Source organism: Nymphaea colorata, chromosome 12 (assembly GCF_008831285.2).
Source record: "Nymphaea colorata isolate Beijing-Zhang1983 chromosome 12, ASM883128v2, whole genome shotgun sequence".
NCBI lineage: Eukaryota > Viridiplantae > Streptophyta > Magnoliopsida > Nymphaeales > Nymphaeaceae > Nymphaea > Nymphaea colorata.
Window position 1 is genome coordinate 16,231,109 of NC_045149.1, and position 19,097 is coordinate 16,250,205.

At 40.6% G+C, this 19,097-nt stretch overlaps 1 protein-coding gene across 2 annotated transcripts; it reads right to left on the reverse strand.

Moving 5' to 3' along the window:
- Positions 1–17,077, reverse strand: LOC116265606 (serine/threonine-protein kinase GRIK1-like). Of its 2 annotated transcripts, XM_031646331.2 has the most exons (12): positions 16,334–17,071; positions 15,466–16,159; positions 14,366–14,440; positions 14,242–14,286; positions 14,015–14,089; positions 12,712–12,799; positions 12,474–12,598; positions 10,831–10,926; positions 10,079–10,145; positions 9,877–9,992; positions 342–420; positions 1–257 (listed from the first exon to the last, which is right to left on the reverse strand). In XM_031646331.2, exons 2-12 carry the CDS (start codon positions 15,805–15,807, stop codon positions 112–114), a joined length of 1,254 nt encoding a protein of 417 aa, XP_031502191.1. In that variant the 5' UTR covers positions 15,808–16,159; positions 16,334–17,071; the 3' UTR covers positions 1–111. The 2 variants fall into 2 exon arrangements, with proteins under 2 accessions (XP_031502191.1, XP_031502192.1); XM_031646332.2 differs by lacking the exons at positions 1–257; positions 342–420 and adding an exon at positions 9,549–9,809 and having other exon boundaries at positions 16,334–17,077.
- Between the last annotated feature and the right edge of the window lie 2,020 nt (positions 17,078–19,097).

Here is a 19,097-nt window from a genome sequence, read left to right on the forward strand (position 1 = left end):
TTGGGAAAACAGCATGTTAATAATTCATCATTTTCTGTTCCGGGTCTTATACGCATAGTGTCCGACCACATACCAAATTGTACATAAGACATACAAAGCATTTGGTCACAACTAAGTAGAATCTTCAGCCGTAGAGACACATTTGGCCACTGCGCACATCCGCTTGCACCTACAAGTGTAGCCAGGAATAGGACCGTCTTCTCTAACAACCCACGGATGCTCAGCTATCTCTTTCAACGTAATCCTCAATCTAGGATCTGCATTCCACAGAAACGCAAAATTAGTTGGACATGCATGTTTACATGAAGAGTATACAACCGATTATGTAGGATGCGACTGGCCTTTGCACAGTAGCCTTTCAAGCAAGTCTTTTAGGTCTTGGTCCATGTCTTGCGGCATTGTTAGCGGGAAATTCACAATCTGTAAAAGCACCAACACAGGTCAGGACTTATCTTCTCAAAAAGAAAGTAACACTCGATGTTAAATTCAACCATGTCAACAAAAGCTCCAAAACTAGGATAGGTGGGTTAAACTCAGGGCTTCCAGCCCAAAAAGATGCTAAAATACGTGCCTTGCCATCCTCGCCTTGTTTGAAGACCTCAGATCGTGATTGCTCTAACATGAACGAAATCAAAGCCATTTCAGAGGATGTCTCATCCAAGGGCTAGTTGTTAAAATCAAAAGTCAAACGCAAGTAGGTCAAAGCCCTAAAAGGCCTACCGTGGTTACTTAGTTTTAAATTAGTCCAAGCCGCTTGACTAAAACAAGCGGCTTTGATTGTTCCTCTGTGTCTGGGAGTCTCTACAATCCTTTGCTTTGTTTTGCATTGTGTTTCCTTTGCTTATATTGAGTCATTTGCTTATGCTTGTTTACTTGTAAGGGAGTACCCTCCCACCGGTCTAAGTGTCAAATATTGAGATTTTTTGTTTTGGGTTGTCGGCATGAGAATCCTGTAAGCGGCATCGGCCATCCTATATAAGTAAAGTCGATATCATTCTCCTTACTTATCTTTCTCGTGATGTACTAATTTTCCAAGCGAATACATTGCGAGATTTCTTTATTCACAAGCATTCTTTATACACTTGTTTTCTCAAACTACTTTTGCACCTCGTTCAGCGGTTTGAAGGCTCGCGGCAATCAAGTTATTGCCGCGCTGCACGGGCCGAAGTTGCCAGCCCGTGACAACTGGTATCAGAGCCAGGTTCGGCAATCTGGAAAAGCGGTTGGATAGTCGGTGTAGAACTACACGCCGACGATCGTTGATCGAAAGAGACCTCCGACGATCGTTGATCGAAGAGGAAGAAGCCCTGGCGACTCAATACAATCTGCGAAGTGCCAAGGGCAAGGGGGTAGCCCATTCTGACGAGATAGGTACATCCCAGGGTCAGGAAGACCTGACCGAGATGGTGAACAAGCTGGCTACCGACATAACTACTCATGAAGAAACGTTGGGTAATTCAGCTGAGTCCTTCGGGGAAATGAAGGACGAGATGAAGGTACTACGAGAACAAGTGGCCGACCTAGTGGCCATGAATCGGGCACTGACTGACACAGTGACCGCGTTACAGGCTAAAGTCAATGAACTTCAGGTAAAGAACCGCACACTACAACGACAAATCTCTATAGGTGGAGGTGACGATCGGCCAGCGAGGGTCGACGTTTAGAGACCAGCTAAATACAACGGAACTCGGGATAGTCGAGTGATCGACAACTTTTTATTCCAAGTGGAGCATTACCTGGACTTGCAAGGCGTTATGGGGGACGACCTTCAAGTCAAGACTGCGGCTATGTTGCTAGAGGGCGATACTGTGGCATGGTGGAGAAGGAAAATGCTCGACATTCAGAAGGGGATCTGCACAATAGACACTTCCGATGATTTTCAGCGAAAGTTAAGAACTTACTTCATGCCCCCGAATGCGACACGCCATGCCTATCGGATGGTTGGTGAATTGAAACATACCGGATCCTTGCGAGATTACGTGAGGGCCTATCAAAGGCTGATGTTAGATGTGTCAGATATGCAAAAATGGTCCAAATGCCGCACCTACGCAGTATCAGTATCATGGATGAGAAGTCCCCTTGTATGGTTCCAGTAACATCGATAAAGAGGGATAAGGGCAAAGCCGCAATGATATCTGTCCTTCAGTTGAAGAAAGGCCTTAAGCACGGCGAAGAGACATACTTGGTGGCAATCAGGGAAATGACTAACGACTCCCCTGGTTTGGTCCCAGAGGCGCTTGCGCCTGTCTTAGCGGAATTCGCAGGAACAATGACTGCGGAGCTCCCTAGACGGCTGCCACCTCGACGTGAGGTGGACCATGTCATCGAACTCCTTCCTGGTACCAAACCCGGCAATGGCACCATATCGAATGGCCCCTGCCGAATTAAGAGAACTTCGGCGACAGTTGGACGAGATGCTAGTTGGAGGTATAATCAGACCCTCCAAAGCTCCTTTTGGTGCACCAGTGTTATTCCAAGCGAAGCATGACGGCTCTATGTGTGGATTATCGGACATTGAACAAGGTAACGGTGAAGAACAAATACCCCTTACCTTTGATTGCAGATCTGTTTGATCAACTGGACGAAGCTCAAGTGTTTTCCAAGTTAGACCTCAGATCAGGATATTGGCAAGTTCGGATTATTGACGGCGACGAGCCAAAGACCACTTGCGTCACTCGTTACGGTGCCTTTGAATTCTTGGTAATGCCGTTCGGGTTTACGAATGCCCCAGCCACTTTTTCGACTCTAATGAACAAGTTATTCTATCCGTACTTAGATAAGTTCGTGGTAGTCTATCTTGATGACATTGTAGTGTACAGCAGCTCCATGAGGGACCATGTGGAACACTTGCAAACAGTGTTCAAAGTATTGGAGGAAAACGAACTCTATGTGAAGCGCGAGAAGTGCCTATTCGGCCAATCGGAAATCAGTTTTCTCGGTCACATTATGGGAAAAGGTCAGCTGCGAATGGACACAGAAAAGGTGAGGGCAATTCAAGACTGGAAACCGCCAACCAATGTACCAGAACTACGTTCTTTTCTCGGTTTGACAAATTACTATCGACGATTCATTGAAGGGTATTCTTTGATAACTGCGCTTCTCACTGAATTGCTAAAGAAAAACCGAACTTGGGCTTGGGAAGAGCTCGAAGAAGATGCCTTCGAGAAGTTGAAGAGGGCCCTGACGCAGGAGCCTGTACTCAGGTTGCCCGACCACACTAGGAAATTTGAAGTCCACACGGATGCATCAGATTTTTCCATTGGCAGAGTTTTGATGCAGGAAGGTCATCCAGTCGCCTATGAGAGTCGAAAGCTGAAAGACGCGGAGCGATGGTATTCCGTGCACGAAAGGGAAATGATGGCCATTATTCATTATCTTCGCACATGGAGGCATTACTTATTGGGGTCCCAATTCGTGGTAAAAACTGATAATGTAGCCACAAGCTACTTCCAGACTCAAAAGAAGTTGAGTCTGAAGCAGGCTTGATGGCAGGAATTCCTTGCAGAATTCGATTTTGCCTTGGAGTACAAGGTAGGAAAGACAAACGTCGTTGCCGATGCACTGAGTCGGAAGGCGGAGTTGGCAGCTACACGGACAGCATCATCCGAAGCGCAACTCGAGGGTGCTCTTCTCGGGCGGATCCGAGAAGGCATGAAGCAGGACCCAGTGGCCAAGCACTTGGTCGAAACAACGGAGGCGGGAAAGACGCGACGATTCTGGCTACAAGATGAACTTTTGATGGCAAAGGGTGAACGAGTGTTCGTGCCTAGATGGGGCAATCTCCGACGAGAGTTGCTGAAGGAGTGTCATGACTCATTGTGGGCTGGCCATCCTGGCCAGGAGCGGACACTGGCACTGCTCGAACGTGGCTACTACTGGCCACAGATGCGCGACGACGTTGAAGCCTATGTGAAAACATGCTTGATCTGTCAGCAGGACAAGGGAACAAACCAGAAGTCTGCCGGTCTCCTAGAGCCTCTTCCTATTCCAAAACGTCCGTGGGAATGCCTCTCCATGGACTTCATCGTCAGCTTGCCCAAAGTTGACGGCTTCAGCTCCATCCTTGTGGTTGTGGATAGATTTTCGAAGTATGCGACCTTCATCCTAGCCTCTAAAGAATGTCCCGCGAAAAAGACGACAGAATTGTTCGTGAAGCATATAGTCAAGCATTGGGGCGTGCCGAAAAGCATTGTCAGTGATCGGGACGCTCGCTTCACAGGAAAATTTTGGCGCGAAGTATTTCGTTTCTTAGGTTCGGATTTATTATTCTCAACAAGTTTCCACCATCAAACGGACGGCCAAACTGAACGAATCAACGGATTGTTGGAACAATACCTTCGACACTATGTCAGTGCGAATCAAAAGGATTGGGTGAAATTGTTGGATGTAGCTCAATTTTGCTACAATTTGCAGAAGAGTCTTCTGGACATAGTCCATTCGAAATAGCCACTGGACAACAACCGTTGATGCCGCATATCCTTGCAGCCCAAGAAAAGGGAAGACCCACTTTTGCCTACCAATTCGTTCGCGATTGGCAGGACCAGACGGAAATGGCTAAGGCGTTCTTACACAAGGCCGCCAAAAAGGAAAAAGTTTGCAGATCGGAATCGAAGGCCAATGGAATTCCTAGTGGGTGATCAAGTCCTCGTGAAGCTCTATCCTGATCGCACGGGCATTTTTCGTGGTCGACACAGGTCATTGATCCGCAAGTATGAGGGACCCTTCACAGTGCTGAAGAGAATCAGAAAGCTAGCCTACAAGCTAGACTTGCCGCCAGACTTTAAGGTGCATTCAGTGTTCCATGTTTGTAACCTGAAGCCCTTCTATGTCGATGAGGAAGACCCCGAGAGAAGCGTTCCAGAACGAGACCCGATCCTGCAGCGAGCCCCGTCGACCAAGCGAGCGGCGGACCGTAAGATGGAAGAGATTCTTCGGCATAAGACAAACTATTTGAGGGAGCCGAAGAAGTACCAAGTGAAGTGGATAGGCGAACACAACCCCACCTGGGAGTATGCATTCCGCATGAAGCAGCTATACCCGCTGGAAGTCAAGGCCTATCATGAAACTGCTGGCGCCGAGGACAGCGCATAACTTGAAGGGGGGAGCCTGTTCCCCTGTGTCTGGGAGTCTGTACAGTCCTTTGCTTTGTTTTGCATTGTGCTTCCTTTGCTTATGTTGAGTCATTTGCTTATGCTTGTTTACTTGTAAGGGAGTACCCTCCCATCGGTCTAAGTGTCAAATATTGGGATTTCTTGTTTTGGGTGGTCGGCATGAGAATCCTGTAAGCGGCCTCGGTCATCCTATATAAGTAAAGTCGAGATCATTCTCCTTATTTATCTTTCTCGTGATGTACTAATTTTCCAAGCGAATACATTGCGAGATTTATTTATTCACAAGCATTCTTTATACACTTGTTTTCTCAAACTACTTTTGCGCCTCGTTCAGCGGTTCGAAGGCTCGCGACAATCAGGTTCTTGCCGCGCCGCATGGGCCGAAGTTGTCAGCCCGTGACATTGATTGCCACCATTATTTTGCTTTATATAGCAAAGATCGTGAAAAACAGCTATTGAAGGCTGATGATTGTTTATGTTATAAGACTCAAACTATGAAACAGATATGGGAATAAAATTCAATGTCTGCAAGTCTGTTTGGATATGCAAATGGATATAAATGTAATGTTGCTATGATATTTTTAGCAGAAATATCTGAATTTCAAGAAATGTTGTTTCTTATGAGTTATGAGAAGTGTTCTCAGCATGCTATGATGGCCTGATCTGGACTTTTATGAGCTTGGATCAGTGCTCAGTTCTTTTCCTGCCAAACAAATATTCTGACACATGAAGAGCCATTTATAATATTATTCTGGGATCTCAGAAAATGTTGAAGAATCAGCAAACAATACATACACAACTGATGTGCATATACTCGGGGATTCAGAAATCATGTTAGCCCTCAACAATCAGAAAATGAATATTGTGTTGCAGCAGCTAAGAGTTACTTAACACTGTCAATGTCAGCTAAATTTGTCATCCTATGAAAAATTGGGTCAATTATGAACATTTACAAGTGGACATCAGATTTTTCTTGCGGTCATCCAGTCTCAAAAGGATGTACTCATGGAGTCATGATAGTCAATCTAGAAAATGAGTGGAAACAATGAACGAGAGAATGACAGCTCTCTATAAATCCAAATCTCAAGTTAAGAGAAAGGCTTAGTTGACAAAATTGGAAAAGTCAAACTCTAGTTGGTCAAGGCAATGTATCTGTATCATACGATACGGACATAGATTGTATGATATGTACCGTACAGGTTTCAAATTTCTTGTGTATCATAAGTATATTGGTACTATCACACAATATGATCGATACAGCCTCATATCATATGATACGACGACAAAACACAAAAAGGGGCCGAAGACCCCTTTTTCGTGCTTCCTTTTAAAACAGCCCCTTCCTCCCTCTTTTTAAAAGTCTCTAAAAGCTGTGGGAGGGAGAGGTTTTCCTAGTTTTCCAAATAGCTCATTTGTGTGAGAAATCATTGATTTGGGGTAGAACCCGCCAGTGAAGGAGAATGTTTGCCCGTGGGAACAGTGGGAATTTAATTTTTTTGGAGAAAGAGGGCATTCACATATTTAACACATTAATGTAAAAAATTCCTTATTTTCACCATTGATTTTTCTTGTTTTCTACGGTTAACTGTAGGCTTTTGCTTGTTTTGTGAAGACATGAATACTGATCCAGCATGGCAATGGTTTATAAGGGTGGATCCAAAAGGTTGGATAAAAGTTCACTGTAACTACTGTAAGCAAGTGATATAAGGAGGAATCTCTTGCTTTAAGCACCACATAGCTAGGATACCCCACGATATGGCCAAGTGCAATAGTTCTCCAGAGAACCCATAGCCACCATAGAAACATCAATTTATGGAACTGATTAATACTTTGAAAACAAATAAGGCTGAGAAAAAAAAAGAATGATGCTGAGGTAGGATAAGGGAAGCCCTATAAAGAGGAAGAAAGCAAAGATGAAAATATTGAGATTGAAGAAGGGGATATTAGTGTTAGTTTGAGAGCAAATAAAGGGAAACATCATGTATAGAGGCAATTCTTCGGGATGCAGGCACAATTACAACATCAAGAGGACATGGCAGGAGTTATGGTCGTAGTGGTCTAACTGATGATAGAATACCTACTGGGAGGTCGAGTAGTGGAGTAGTGGATCTGGCTCGATCAAGAATTTTTTTTTTCCTATTTATTTTGCTTCAGGTGCTCAGCCTGATATTCGTGTAACCATGTATTCAACGGATATTGTTTAGCAGAGAGACAATGCCACAGTGAGGTGATTCTATGATGCAAGCATTCTCCTTAAATAGCGCAACAGATATGTGTTACTGTTTGCCTTTTACAACTTTGGGTCGAGGCCCTGGAAAGGTTAATTGGGATTAATCAGTTTGAAACAAGCCAAGTCAATTGACTAAACTAAAATCAATAAGGAGGCAAATAGACCTATAATATATACAAACTTAAAGTTTCATAATTTAGAGCACAAAAAAGATGTAGACTAAGCAAAGCTTTACATTTTAGTGTGAGAGACAAAAAGAGAATATATAGGAATTGAGACATTTACAATTACAAGATATATATTATAGATATTATACATATATACTTACATACATACATTTACATAGTACAGATATTATAAATATATATATATACACACACACACACAAACAAATTAACATATATACAGATAATGTGTGTGTGTTGGGTGGTGGGCCAAAGCACTCAAGACAGGAACAAAAATCAGACCATTAAAATACTTGTTAAAAATATTCTGAACAAAATATAAACATGCTAACATGCTTATTGATACTAATATAGTATAAAATATGTTTTAATTCATGTTGTTTTCATGACAAATATGGAATCTCCTAATTGTTAAGTTATGGTTTGGGTCGAGTCAGACCCGATCCATTTTCACCACATGCCTAAAGCACATGGACGGTGGCAAACTTGTAATATGTATTATTCTTTTGTGTATTTTATTTGTAACTGTTAAGTGTGATTAGCTTTAAGTAATGAAAAGGGCAGGTGCTAACCCCAAGGCCTTCATTTTCTTCTCTCTCTTCTCGTGCAGACTTGTTCTCTCCTCTTCCTCTTCTGTCTTCTTTAGGATTTCATCCAGTGGTGATTTGACAAAAATCTTATACTAATTAAAAGAGTCGTTGATGTTTTGGCGATTAAAAAAACACATGTAAACTTGAGAAATTGATTTGATATATGTTTTCTATCAAAACACTCTTAAGTCTTAATATCATATCTATAAGGTAAAAATGCACAAAAGATATATATATATGTGTGTGTGTGTGCGTGTGTGTGTGGGTGGGTGTGGGTGTGTGAAAAATGAATGGGTTTATTGGGACATCTAGGGACATCAAATCTGAACCATCCAATCTGATTGAACAGTTCAGATTTGTTTCCCTCTTTCTCTTTCCTCCCTCTACTTTCTCCTTAACTGTCGGCGGCTCTCCCCCTGCTATTGCTAGCAGGGCGGCAATGCCAGGGGGAGGGCCACCAACCCTGCCATGACGCCCTCCACCCATGGTCGGCATGGGTGGAGAGCGACGGAGGAGCCCCACCGGCTCCCCCCCATCTCGTCGCCGGAGCCCAAGCTTCCATGACATGGCGACAAGAAGGGCAGGAGCCTACGGGGCTCCCCCATTGCCCTCCACCCTCACCGGGTGGAGGAAGCCTCCACCCACAATCATAGGTGGAGGCGATGGGGGAGCCCCGTAGGCTTCCCCACCCTCCCGTCACCAAAGACCCCCATCTCGTCTCTTACAGCAGTAAAAAACACAAAGCAGATGCCACATCTACTGCCGAAGAAGAATATAGCAGAATCGCAACAACTACTACAAAGGTGACTTGGGTTAGACATCTATTGCCTGAGTCGCAGTAACAATTACTAGATGTCTTCTCTTGTGTGATAATCAAAGTGATATTCAAATTTAATTTGGTCCTATTCAGCATAATAAGACCAGGCATATTGAGATTGACCAGTACTTTATAGTTTATATGGTACAAAGTCGAAGACAAAGAGAATGAACCTTGCTTTATTCGATCAAATGATTAGGCTGCAAATCTGTTTACCAAGGGACTCATGAAAAACAATTTTTCATTTCTAAAAAGCAAACAGCTTAAGGAGAAATGTAAAGGGAAGTGTATATGTTGGTATACATTGTTTATTTATTATTTTGGATTATTCTATCCAATCCATATATTTGATGTTCACATACTTTGTAAATACTCAGTTGTTTAATAAAGGTATTATTGCACTTAACCAATTAGGGCAATCATCTTTACTAAGCAATGAGAAAGATCATATTAACTTTCTCCTTTGTTTCCTTGTGAATATATTTTGGAGACTTCTAGCAGATAATGGCCCCTCAAATATCAGTCAGTACAGGATTTACAGTGGGCGTATGATGCAGCCTGTCTCTGTCCACTAAGAATAAAATAGTAATAAATTATTTTGAAGTCCAAAACACATTTTCAGAAAAGGCCGAGCATATATTAACTAGATGCAACTAATACAGATAGACCAGCTGCATGTTTTTGTCAAAACACCAACATTAACAGTAGTGCTAGGCTGCTGGCAACCAAGGAAATGTGACCAGAACTGCACGTGACGTGTATCTGTGAGGTAGGGTGGATATCAGAGATGTTAAAACTGTAAAATACCAACATTAACAGTAGTGGTAGGCTGCTGACAACCAAGGAAATGTGACCAGAACTGCATGTGACGTGTATCTGTGAGGTAGGGTGGATATCAGAGACATAAAAACTCAGGTTATATGCAACTCCCACTATATAGTACCTTGTCGTAAGTGTCCTGGAGAGTTTCCCCAAGAAATGGATAACAACCAAGAACCATACAGTGCAAAGTAACCCCCACTGCCCATGTATCTGCAGCCTTGCCATGATAAGTTAAGCCTGGACAAGTGATGAAAACCAAGATCATTTCCTACTTATGCATTGATATATTTGATTCACTCATGTACGCAAATTAGATGAATTACCTAGACAGCATTCAGGTGCAGTGAAGACTGGTGTCCCAGGTGATCTCCGGAGCTCGTCATTTTCATCCTGCAAATGGCTCGGAAATAAAAGTAAGCTTAATTCTCTTTTCTAGCTATGAGAACAGATTTTTGAGCAAGCGACGCTATCAACAGAAATCACAAGGCCACTTGTTATCATTCTATTTGCTACCAGATAATCATTTGTTAGCTTTAATAGAAATGCTTGGGTTGCAAATCACATTTTTTCTACTATATGAATAAATAACAGGCAGGATCAATCGAATTATCAAGTTTACGTCGAACATTCAGTCACTTTTTCAAGTTATGCCTCACTCACTTTGGCACACTGATCCACTGGCTGTCACGACTTCTAAGTGTAATTTTGATAGAAATAATCAGGAAAACCTCACATCAGACACAAAATACAACTACGAATTCCAGAATTCTACAAAACCTTTCTGCATCCCTTTCAAGTTTAAAATACATCCATGTAAATTAGACTAATGCAAGTAGTCCCACGGAATGCACCACAATGTACCATATGACCATCAACACAAATACTTGAAAATCAAAAAAGGTTTAATGACGTTCACAGTTCCACATCAAAGAAAAAGGACACAACAAACATCAAGATTAACTACTTTGGACACAATAAAGATCAAAAGAAGTTAAATTGAAAACCATAGCATGAAGTGCATGTACCCCACAGAAAAGAACCAGGTTGCTTGAAAACATTCCAACAAGATATTTACCTCAAACACCTGGCTAACGCTGAAATCACCGATCTTCACCTTGCCAGTATTCGTTACCAAAAGGTTATCTGGTTTGATGTCCCCATGAATAACATTCTGTTCAAGGATAATTCTGAGGTTATGTTTTTTTCTTTTTCTTTTTTTTTTGTTCTAAGCATGGCAAAAAAGTAATAAGAAACAAATATGAACATATGAAGCTCAAAAGGACCTAACAAATGTAACACATGAAGAATTTAGTCTCGTATTGAAAATCGTGAAAGATCTTCAACACTCATAAAAAGGATACTTAAGTGATTGACTATCTAAATTTCTAATCTTGTAGTTTGGAACCAAAGCTGCTAGGGGGTAGGTTGGAATCCACTGAACCAGGAGCCCAAGCCTAGCATGGAAGTGAGTCGAATTGTTACAATGGTATTAGAGAACATTCAACACTTAGTCCTAGAGTCCCACAAATGCGGACACATGTGCCTTGAGAAAGTTGGACAGCATGTGCCTTGAGGGAAGACTGAGGAGAGTCTGAAAGTTTAATTTCGCATCTAAGATTGAGAGAAATCTTCAAGGGCTTATAAGGGGGTTAGTCAAGTGATAGATTATCCTGGTTCCAAATTTCCAATCCTTTTCGGGGTTGAAATTGAAGTTGTTAGGAGGCATATTTGGATCCACCAAACTAGAAGTCTAAGCCCGGTGTAGGAGTGGGTTGGGTCAACCATAAGAATGGTGGATTGTAACACCCTGAGAGTTCAGTTCCTATTGAAGACTATAGAAGTTCTTCAAAAGCTTATAGTTAAGTAATTAATGGTCATGGTTTCTTAGCCTTTTCGAAGCTGAAACTGAAGCTACTACAAGACAAGTTGGGATTCACCACATTAGGAGCCCAAGCCCGAGCCTGGTATTGGAAGTGGGCCCAGTTGTTACACCAAAAGCCCAAGCAACATAAATGAAAAACATTAATCTTCTACTTAAAACTTGTAGTATGAGTCCAAGTTTGCATAACGCATATTTCCAATGTCCAATAGTATCAGGGAAAGTTACAAGGCACCAGAGACATGTGGCAAAGAGATTTGAGTTTAACGGTTGCTAATTGTGAAGACCATGTTTTAGGTGCAAAACTCAATTTAATTGTTTAACTTATGATCATTGATACTAGTCTCCACAATTTCCAGACCACATTCTTCAAAACGTTATGAAGAAGGATCCCATAAGTTCTAAAGATTCAAAAGGCACACATATGCCACACACCTCCCCGCTCCCCCACCCCCCCCAAAAAAAAAAAAAACCAACTTTTTTTAGGTTTTGGGCTCCACTTTCCTACCATATTCTGATGAAAAGTCTAATTGAAGCACTTAATCAACAATACCATGTAGATGCATTCGTCATGGTTAATTTCCTAAATAGGCATTGATTGTCCTTACTTATGCAACCACAAATTCTTCATAATACAAATACCACATGTTATGAACAATTGCATAACAAACTAAGTTTAAAATTTTTCACTTTTGCCCAAGACTCTAGGCTGCATCGCCAAATGCTCTACGTGCTAGTGTGAGTGTGCATTTACAGGAATAGATAGATCAACTGATCAACTATACGAGAGGAAATAGATCAATATAACTTTATAAGTATCATGACATTAAGCAACTCACATGGGCATGAAGATATATCAAACCAGCAACTATGTCCCGCAAATACCTTCTAGCTGTGCTTTCTCCTAAACCACCTGGTGGACCTGAGTCCTCACATACCCATTTTCCTTCAACATATTCTAGGACTGCATTTAACCAAGACTTGTTACCTTATGTAATGGAACATCCTAGTCAGAACAAAAGCTGAGCATGGCAATTGAAGCACATAAGACCTACAGCAGGTAAAGGGCTAATATACCCATGTAGAAACGATCGGTATTTGGATCATCAATAATTTCAATGAGATTGACTATATTGGGATGTTCCAACATTTTCATGATTGAAACCTGAGGCATAAGATAACATTAGAGATGCTTGACAATTGGGAAAAGAAACAAAACAGCAATAAGAATAAATAATAAGATGATTCTTGAATCTTGAACAAGTAATTGTAATATCATTTGCTACAAAGAGATGCCACCATGCCATGAAAAATAAAGAGAAGTAATCCTTCTAGAGTTACCAAAAATGTAAACTCATAATATAAACTGGAAGTCAAAATGTAGGCTTAGCATGACTAGGTTCAGAAGAACCCAAACAGCGATGCAGAGAACAAATCTTCAACTTCTAAAACTTACATTGTAGACCAAAAGTTGCAGATTATGTTAGACACTATGACAGCGACTAACATCAATAACCACCATGAACGACATTCTGACAAATTCACAAAAGCACCCTGAGAAATAGCAGAAAAGCCGGAAACCCAGATTTATGAGTGATCTGAATTTACCTAAATTTACTTCATTGGATTCACATTCCACCAATCACCCCCAATTTCACAATCCACAAAATGAATAAAAAAGATAATGGTTGTAAACAATAGGGACACCCTTGTAACACCTCAGTTTGAGAAGTTTAGACAAGTGCCAAAGATTGTAAGCAACCTTCAAGCACTTATAAAGGCAGTTATTAAAGTGGTTGGTTATCCTGGTTCCTAGGCCTTTTTAGGCTAGGAGTGAAACTACCGAAAGGTGGGTTGGGATCCGTCAAACTAGGGGCCGGACCTTGGTGTGAAAATGGGTCGGGTCATTTCAGTGGTATCAGAGTACAGTTCAACACTCGGACTTGGGGTCCCACACATGCAGACGCACATGCCTATTTCATTGACTATAATGAATGGCATCATAGAGCCACCAGCAAGAGAGAGAAAGAGAAAGGGAGAATCTTAACAGTTACCACTAGAAACGTGCTTTTTCTTTTGCCTGACCAAGCTGAAGAAAACAATGACTCAATGAGACATCCTTGCAGCTTGACATAAAAATAATACTTTTCAAAAGGTACAGAATTTTTTGTGAAATAATACAAACATACTCAAGTTTGAAAAGAAATATACAACCACCTGTTACGTTTCAAACATAAGCATGGTTTTGCTATGCCTTTCAAATGTCAAAGCCTGTTTTTATATAGTATTCATATGAAAGAAAAAGGAAAATCCATTTAGTGATGCAACAATTCCTGAAAAGAAACTATCTCAGATAAGTACAACTGCTAGGATGCCTTACCTCCCTAAGAACATCACTCATAGCAGTTTCCGAAGGTGCTACTCTAAGCTTGGACAAGTGGGACTTGTGAAAAGCCTGTCAAAATGGAAGATCAAGATACCAAGAATTCAGAGAGAATCAAGAGAACTGACAATATGCGGTTAAAATGTCCAAACATGTTTTATACCATATCCTGCGAGACATGAATTTCCATGACTCAGAAGATGAGAAAGAGACAAAACAATAACCTTGATTGCATAGTTCTTCCCATCTTTACTGCTTCTGTATAGCACCTGGTGCAGGACCATTTTAATGTGCATGTCATCATTCATTCAAGTGAACCAACATTAATAAGTTCAAGCTATAAATTACCACTTTGGCATAACTTCCTGCACCGATCTTGTGCTGCCGAACATATTCATTGATCATTTTGTTACCATGTTCATCCTGGTCAAGTACATTTAAGAATATGGTTGGAAATCATTCATCACTATAATACACAGAAAGTTCAAACAACTCAAAAAAAGATAGCAGAAGCCTAATACAGTTCTGATTGGATGAACATTTTAAAATCTCCATATGATGAGGCTGTCCTGGTGCCAGTAATAAAATGATCTGATAAAATTTGAATTGTGAAAATGCATAGATGATTGCACTTCATAGAGATTCATGGAACCAGTCTGGAACTCTTGCAGCTCACTTCAAGTGTAGTTAATTTATTAAAATAAGTGCATATAACACTCAGAATTAACCCCAAGCAAGACGAGCGCATAGAACTTTTAGAATGTTTGCTAATCAATACAATACGTTGCTAGAGGTAATAAAGAAACCAGTTAAAAAAGAAAAAACAAAACACAAACTTCAAGAGTAACAGCTCATAAGTACCAAATAAACTAGTTAATACAGTCTTTCCAGATTACTGATGCTTTTCCCAGATTTGGAGTGCCAGAGCCTCCCCTTCCTCCAGCCCAAGTACGTTTGGGTTTATGTCACTAACAAGTAACAACAACCCCATATTAATCTAACAAATAAGACAAGATATTACGATTCACTAACATTAATATTTGTAAGGATAACTACTTGGTTTGTCTGTTCAGTGTATGGATTAAAGTTGTGTTCAAGGATGTCCAGATTGATTACCGCCAAGTTGGATTCAAAACACAAATCCAACCATGTTTTTTAGAAGGGAAGCAGCAATCTTTGTGTTTTAAGATTGGAGGGTAGGGCTCAGCAAACCCTTTTCGTTTTATGCCAGGCAATACATCCAAGGTGTTGAAACCTTAACCTCCTTTAACTTCGAGACTATAATTTAGACTGCCTAACAGACCTTCTCAATCTAGGGTTTTTAGTGAGCCTTCATCCTGGTTGATTCAAGTCAAAGGTAGAAATAATACATCCGTAGGCCATGGGAGTTACTGAAACAAGGAAAATAAGGAGAATCAGATGCGGATCTTTAACATTTTCTAGTTCACCTCTGATCGATTGACATGATGGGTCTCTTTTACGGGAGTCTCCCGACAGATAGCTCCAGTGTAACCTCTAAATTGACGTGCCACTCTCTCAGAACTTGTATGTGACGCACATGTGCCAGCACGCGTTTCATTTCTCTCACCATAATAGGTGCCACCATCTGCATCATCCAAGTGATCCTTCAATAACAAGTCGACGTCTAAGTGGCTACCACGACTAGAAGCATTCAACCGTTTGGGCGACTTCCTCGGCTTCCTCAAGAAACTTAGGCAACCACAGCAGCCCATATCCAGGTTGTGCATGGATGCTCTGAAACTAGATAATGTAATACCCTTGTCTAACATAATCAGCCAGCAATTTCGAGAATGCAGCAATAGCGGTCAGTGCACCGAACATCCAATACGCAAAACGACAAATTAGCTAAAGCCCCGTCCACGGGGACACTTGAATTTTTAAAGTTCCCCTGCTCAGACCTACGGAAAGAAAAAGGCGGGTGGGGACGCCAAGCCCTTGGAGAGCTGTTATCCTAAGGGATGCCATTCGCATAGGGGAGCAAAACAAGTAGTTAAATCCACGCTGCTCAGTTTCAGCATCGACATTCCGGAATTTCAACTTTCAATAGAAAGCCGCCTGGATCGCGGGAGGCTTGCGCCTTCGATGCTGTCTATCTCCTCTCCTCCTTCTCCTCCTCCTCTCCTGCAACAGATCGACCATTACATCAGCATCGAAAAGGCTTTCCCACAATTTTCTTTCTTTCCTTCTTTTACAATGAAAAATCCGGCACGGGTTAAAGAAATCAACATTGAGAAGAAGAAAGATCTAGTCGGTTAACAATCAATTGAGCAATAAAAGATTACTAGCGTAACCTACCGAGCCTTTTGGAGGTTTTGCAGGAATGCCAACCTAATAAAGTGCAAGACGGACAGGCAGACGGCTGCGTCCAGGATAGCACAAAGCCTGAATCAACACAGCAAAACGTAATGAACGCAACCAAATAAAAGCATTAGCGATCTCCCATCTTTCCGTCCATCCATTGCCTCGCAGATCTGCAGTCAACAGATGGACCGGAACAGTCTTATCGCCAAAGAAGAAGCGCCAACTTCTGCTGAAGAAGTTGCAGAAAATAGAGAGGGAGGGGGGAAGGGACGACGAAGAAGAGCAAGGCAAGGAAACAAAAATTGAGTCGGATTATAAAGCTCGCATCCGCGAAGATGTGTCAATGTAAAAACGCTGCAAAAAGGCAACAGTCCTGGCGCGATCTCCCCTGACGAGGAAAGAGAGAATGAGAGAGGCAGAGGAGCGGCCGCTTGTCAACGGAAGAGTGTGGAGGCAGCAAAATTGTGATCGCTGGCTGGCGTCAACAGCCACCCACGCGGCCCACAAAACAATGGGGGGTCTCAGTCATTATTAGAGGAGAGGCTCTCCCACAGCAACCTGCCGAACCCCCTCTCTGCGGGCGGCCTTTCAGGCTTCAGGCCACAAGTATGGGCGAGTCCAGCAATCTATTACTTTTTGGAGATGCGGCCTCTGGAAGAGAACTTCCACGACCAGCCGTTTGTCCGACAACACCACCCCCCTCCATAATTAGAGGCGTTAGGAGTTTTGGTGCAACAAAAGTGGGTCATGAAACCGGTGAGATATGGTTTTGCAGTGCTATATAAAATGGGTTGTGACCCTAAAGTAGCCGAATTGACTTCCTCGAACAATTGAGGATGACAGTGGCGAGGAATGTTAAGGAATTCCAGGTATATGCGTTCGTCATACTTATTTATGATATTTGGCGTCAATTGAAAAAGTTACACTGCAAATATGGGACAATCCACAACACAATTCTAGTACCTTTGGGGGGAACCATACATATATTTCCAATATCATGTATATTTACCTCAACATTCTGGCATTATAGCAAGACTGTTCACTCACTTCCACAACCACCAATATTTTGGACATAGAAGAATCAAAAGTACTTATAGGTGTATATGATGCACCTTTGTTCGCATCCCTAAAAATTTATTGATTTTCGGAATGCTTTAGAAAAATAAGATTTTATTTTGAAAATAATAAAAAAAGAGACTCGTCTGTCTGTACGAGGACCAACCAGTCTCAGGTCCTTTACCGGAGGTAATCAATTCAAGGATTATGCTTATCATTGATGCATTTCATTTTGGCTTAAACAACTTTTTTCATCTTAAATGCGGTGTGGTGTTTGAGAAAATGTTGAAGACTTGATATTTCAATATTTTGAGAAAGTTTTGAAGAATAATTTGAGAGTGTAAAACATTTTGATTTGGAAAATTTTAGATTGAGAAATCTTTACAAATATTATTTGAAAACATTTGAAGATCATCTTTTGGAAATCACTTTGGTGTTCTCTTAAAACTTTAAGTAGGTTTGAGGTTTTGCTCTAATTTAGTTACTACCTCATTAGAGCTCTATTTTATTTTGCTTAAGTTCTTTTAAAATATGGTCATTTATGATGTTAAGTGAATGTGGATGTATGAATGCATTGATCCTACATGATTCATTCTTACCACAATATTCATCTAAAGACATTCCTATCGTCACATACATCTAAGATTTTTGTAATAAATATTTTTTATGAAAAGAGAAAAGTTTTTGAAAATGGAATGAAGTAGTAGACCCTCAAGCATGATTCCAATATTGGGTTATTACTTCAAGTTTTGGTCTTGGTGAAGTAGGTAGATAAAAAAAGATCTTGAAAGAAATGTTCAAAAGAATATAAAAGATAAAGACTTGATCACAAGAAAAATGTATAGAAAGAGATCTTGAAAATCACAAAATCAAATATTTAAAAGAAAAATAGATACGTATTCATATACATATTTATACACACACACACACACACACATATCTATATATATATATATATATATATATATAGAGAGAGAGAGAGAAAGATTTAAAAATGGAATACATGTATATATATTCGTATAAATACTAGAGTTTGTAAAAATATATTAAATCATAAAGAGAGAAAGCCAAAGAAAGATATTCATATGCACGTATATGCATATAACATGTACATATGCATATGTTTTCATGATAGTTAAAATCAAGAAATGAATTAAAAATATCCGACTTCGATTTTTTATGTAGGCCGAAAGGGAACTTGGGCTCATGCAAGAACCTAAGTTAAGTCTCCAAGGCCGCTAAAGAGGGTATTTGATTTTGAAATTTTTTTGGAAAACATACTTTCAAATATGAACATAAAATCATATTATTTGCTTCAAGAAAATACATTTCTTCCAACATTGGGCATTGAAGAAAATCAAATACTCATGAAATGGATGAAATGGAGAATGATGAAGTACTTATTGGGGTTTCTGATTGGATGATTAAGAAATAAACTAAGCATGAAAATGACATGAAGATGCACTTTAACATATACAAATTCATGAAGGCTTTCTGAGGTTGAACAAGTTCCAACCTCAAAAATCAACACATGAAGAAAAATCACAACACAAGCTGTGCATTTGCTCATTAATTAAGAAAAAATTAGAATATCATGTATGACATCATCTCAAGCATATAAAAGAGTAAGACAATATAGTGAGTATAGTTTTTGAGATAAAATGAAGAAATAGAATTTATTCTGCCTTGTTCATACTCCTGG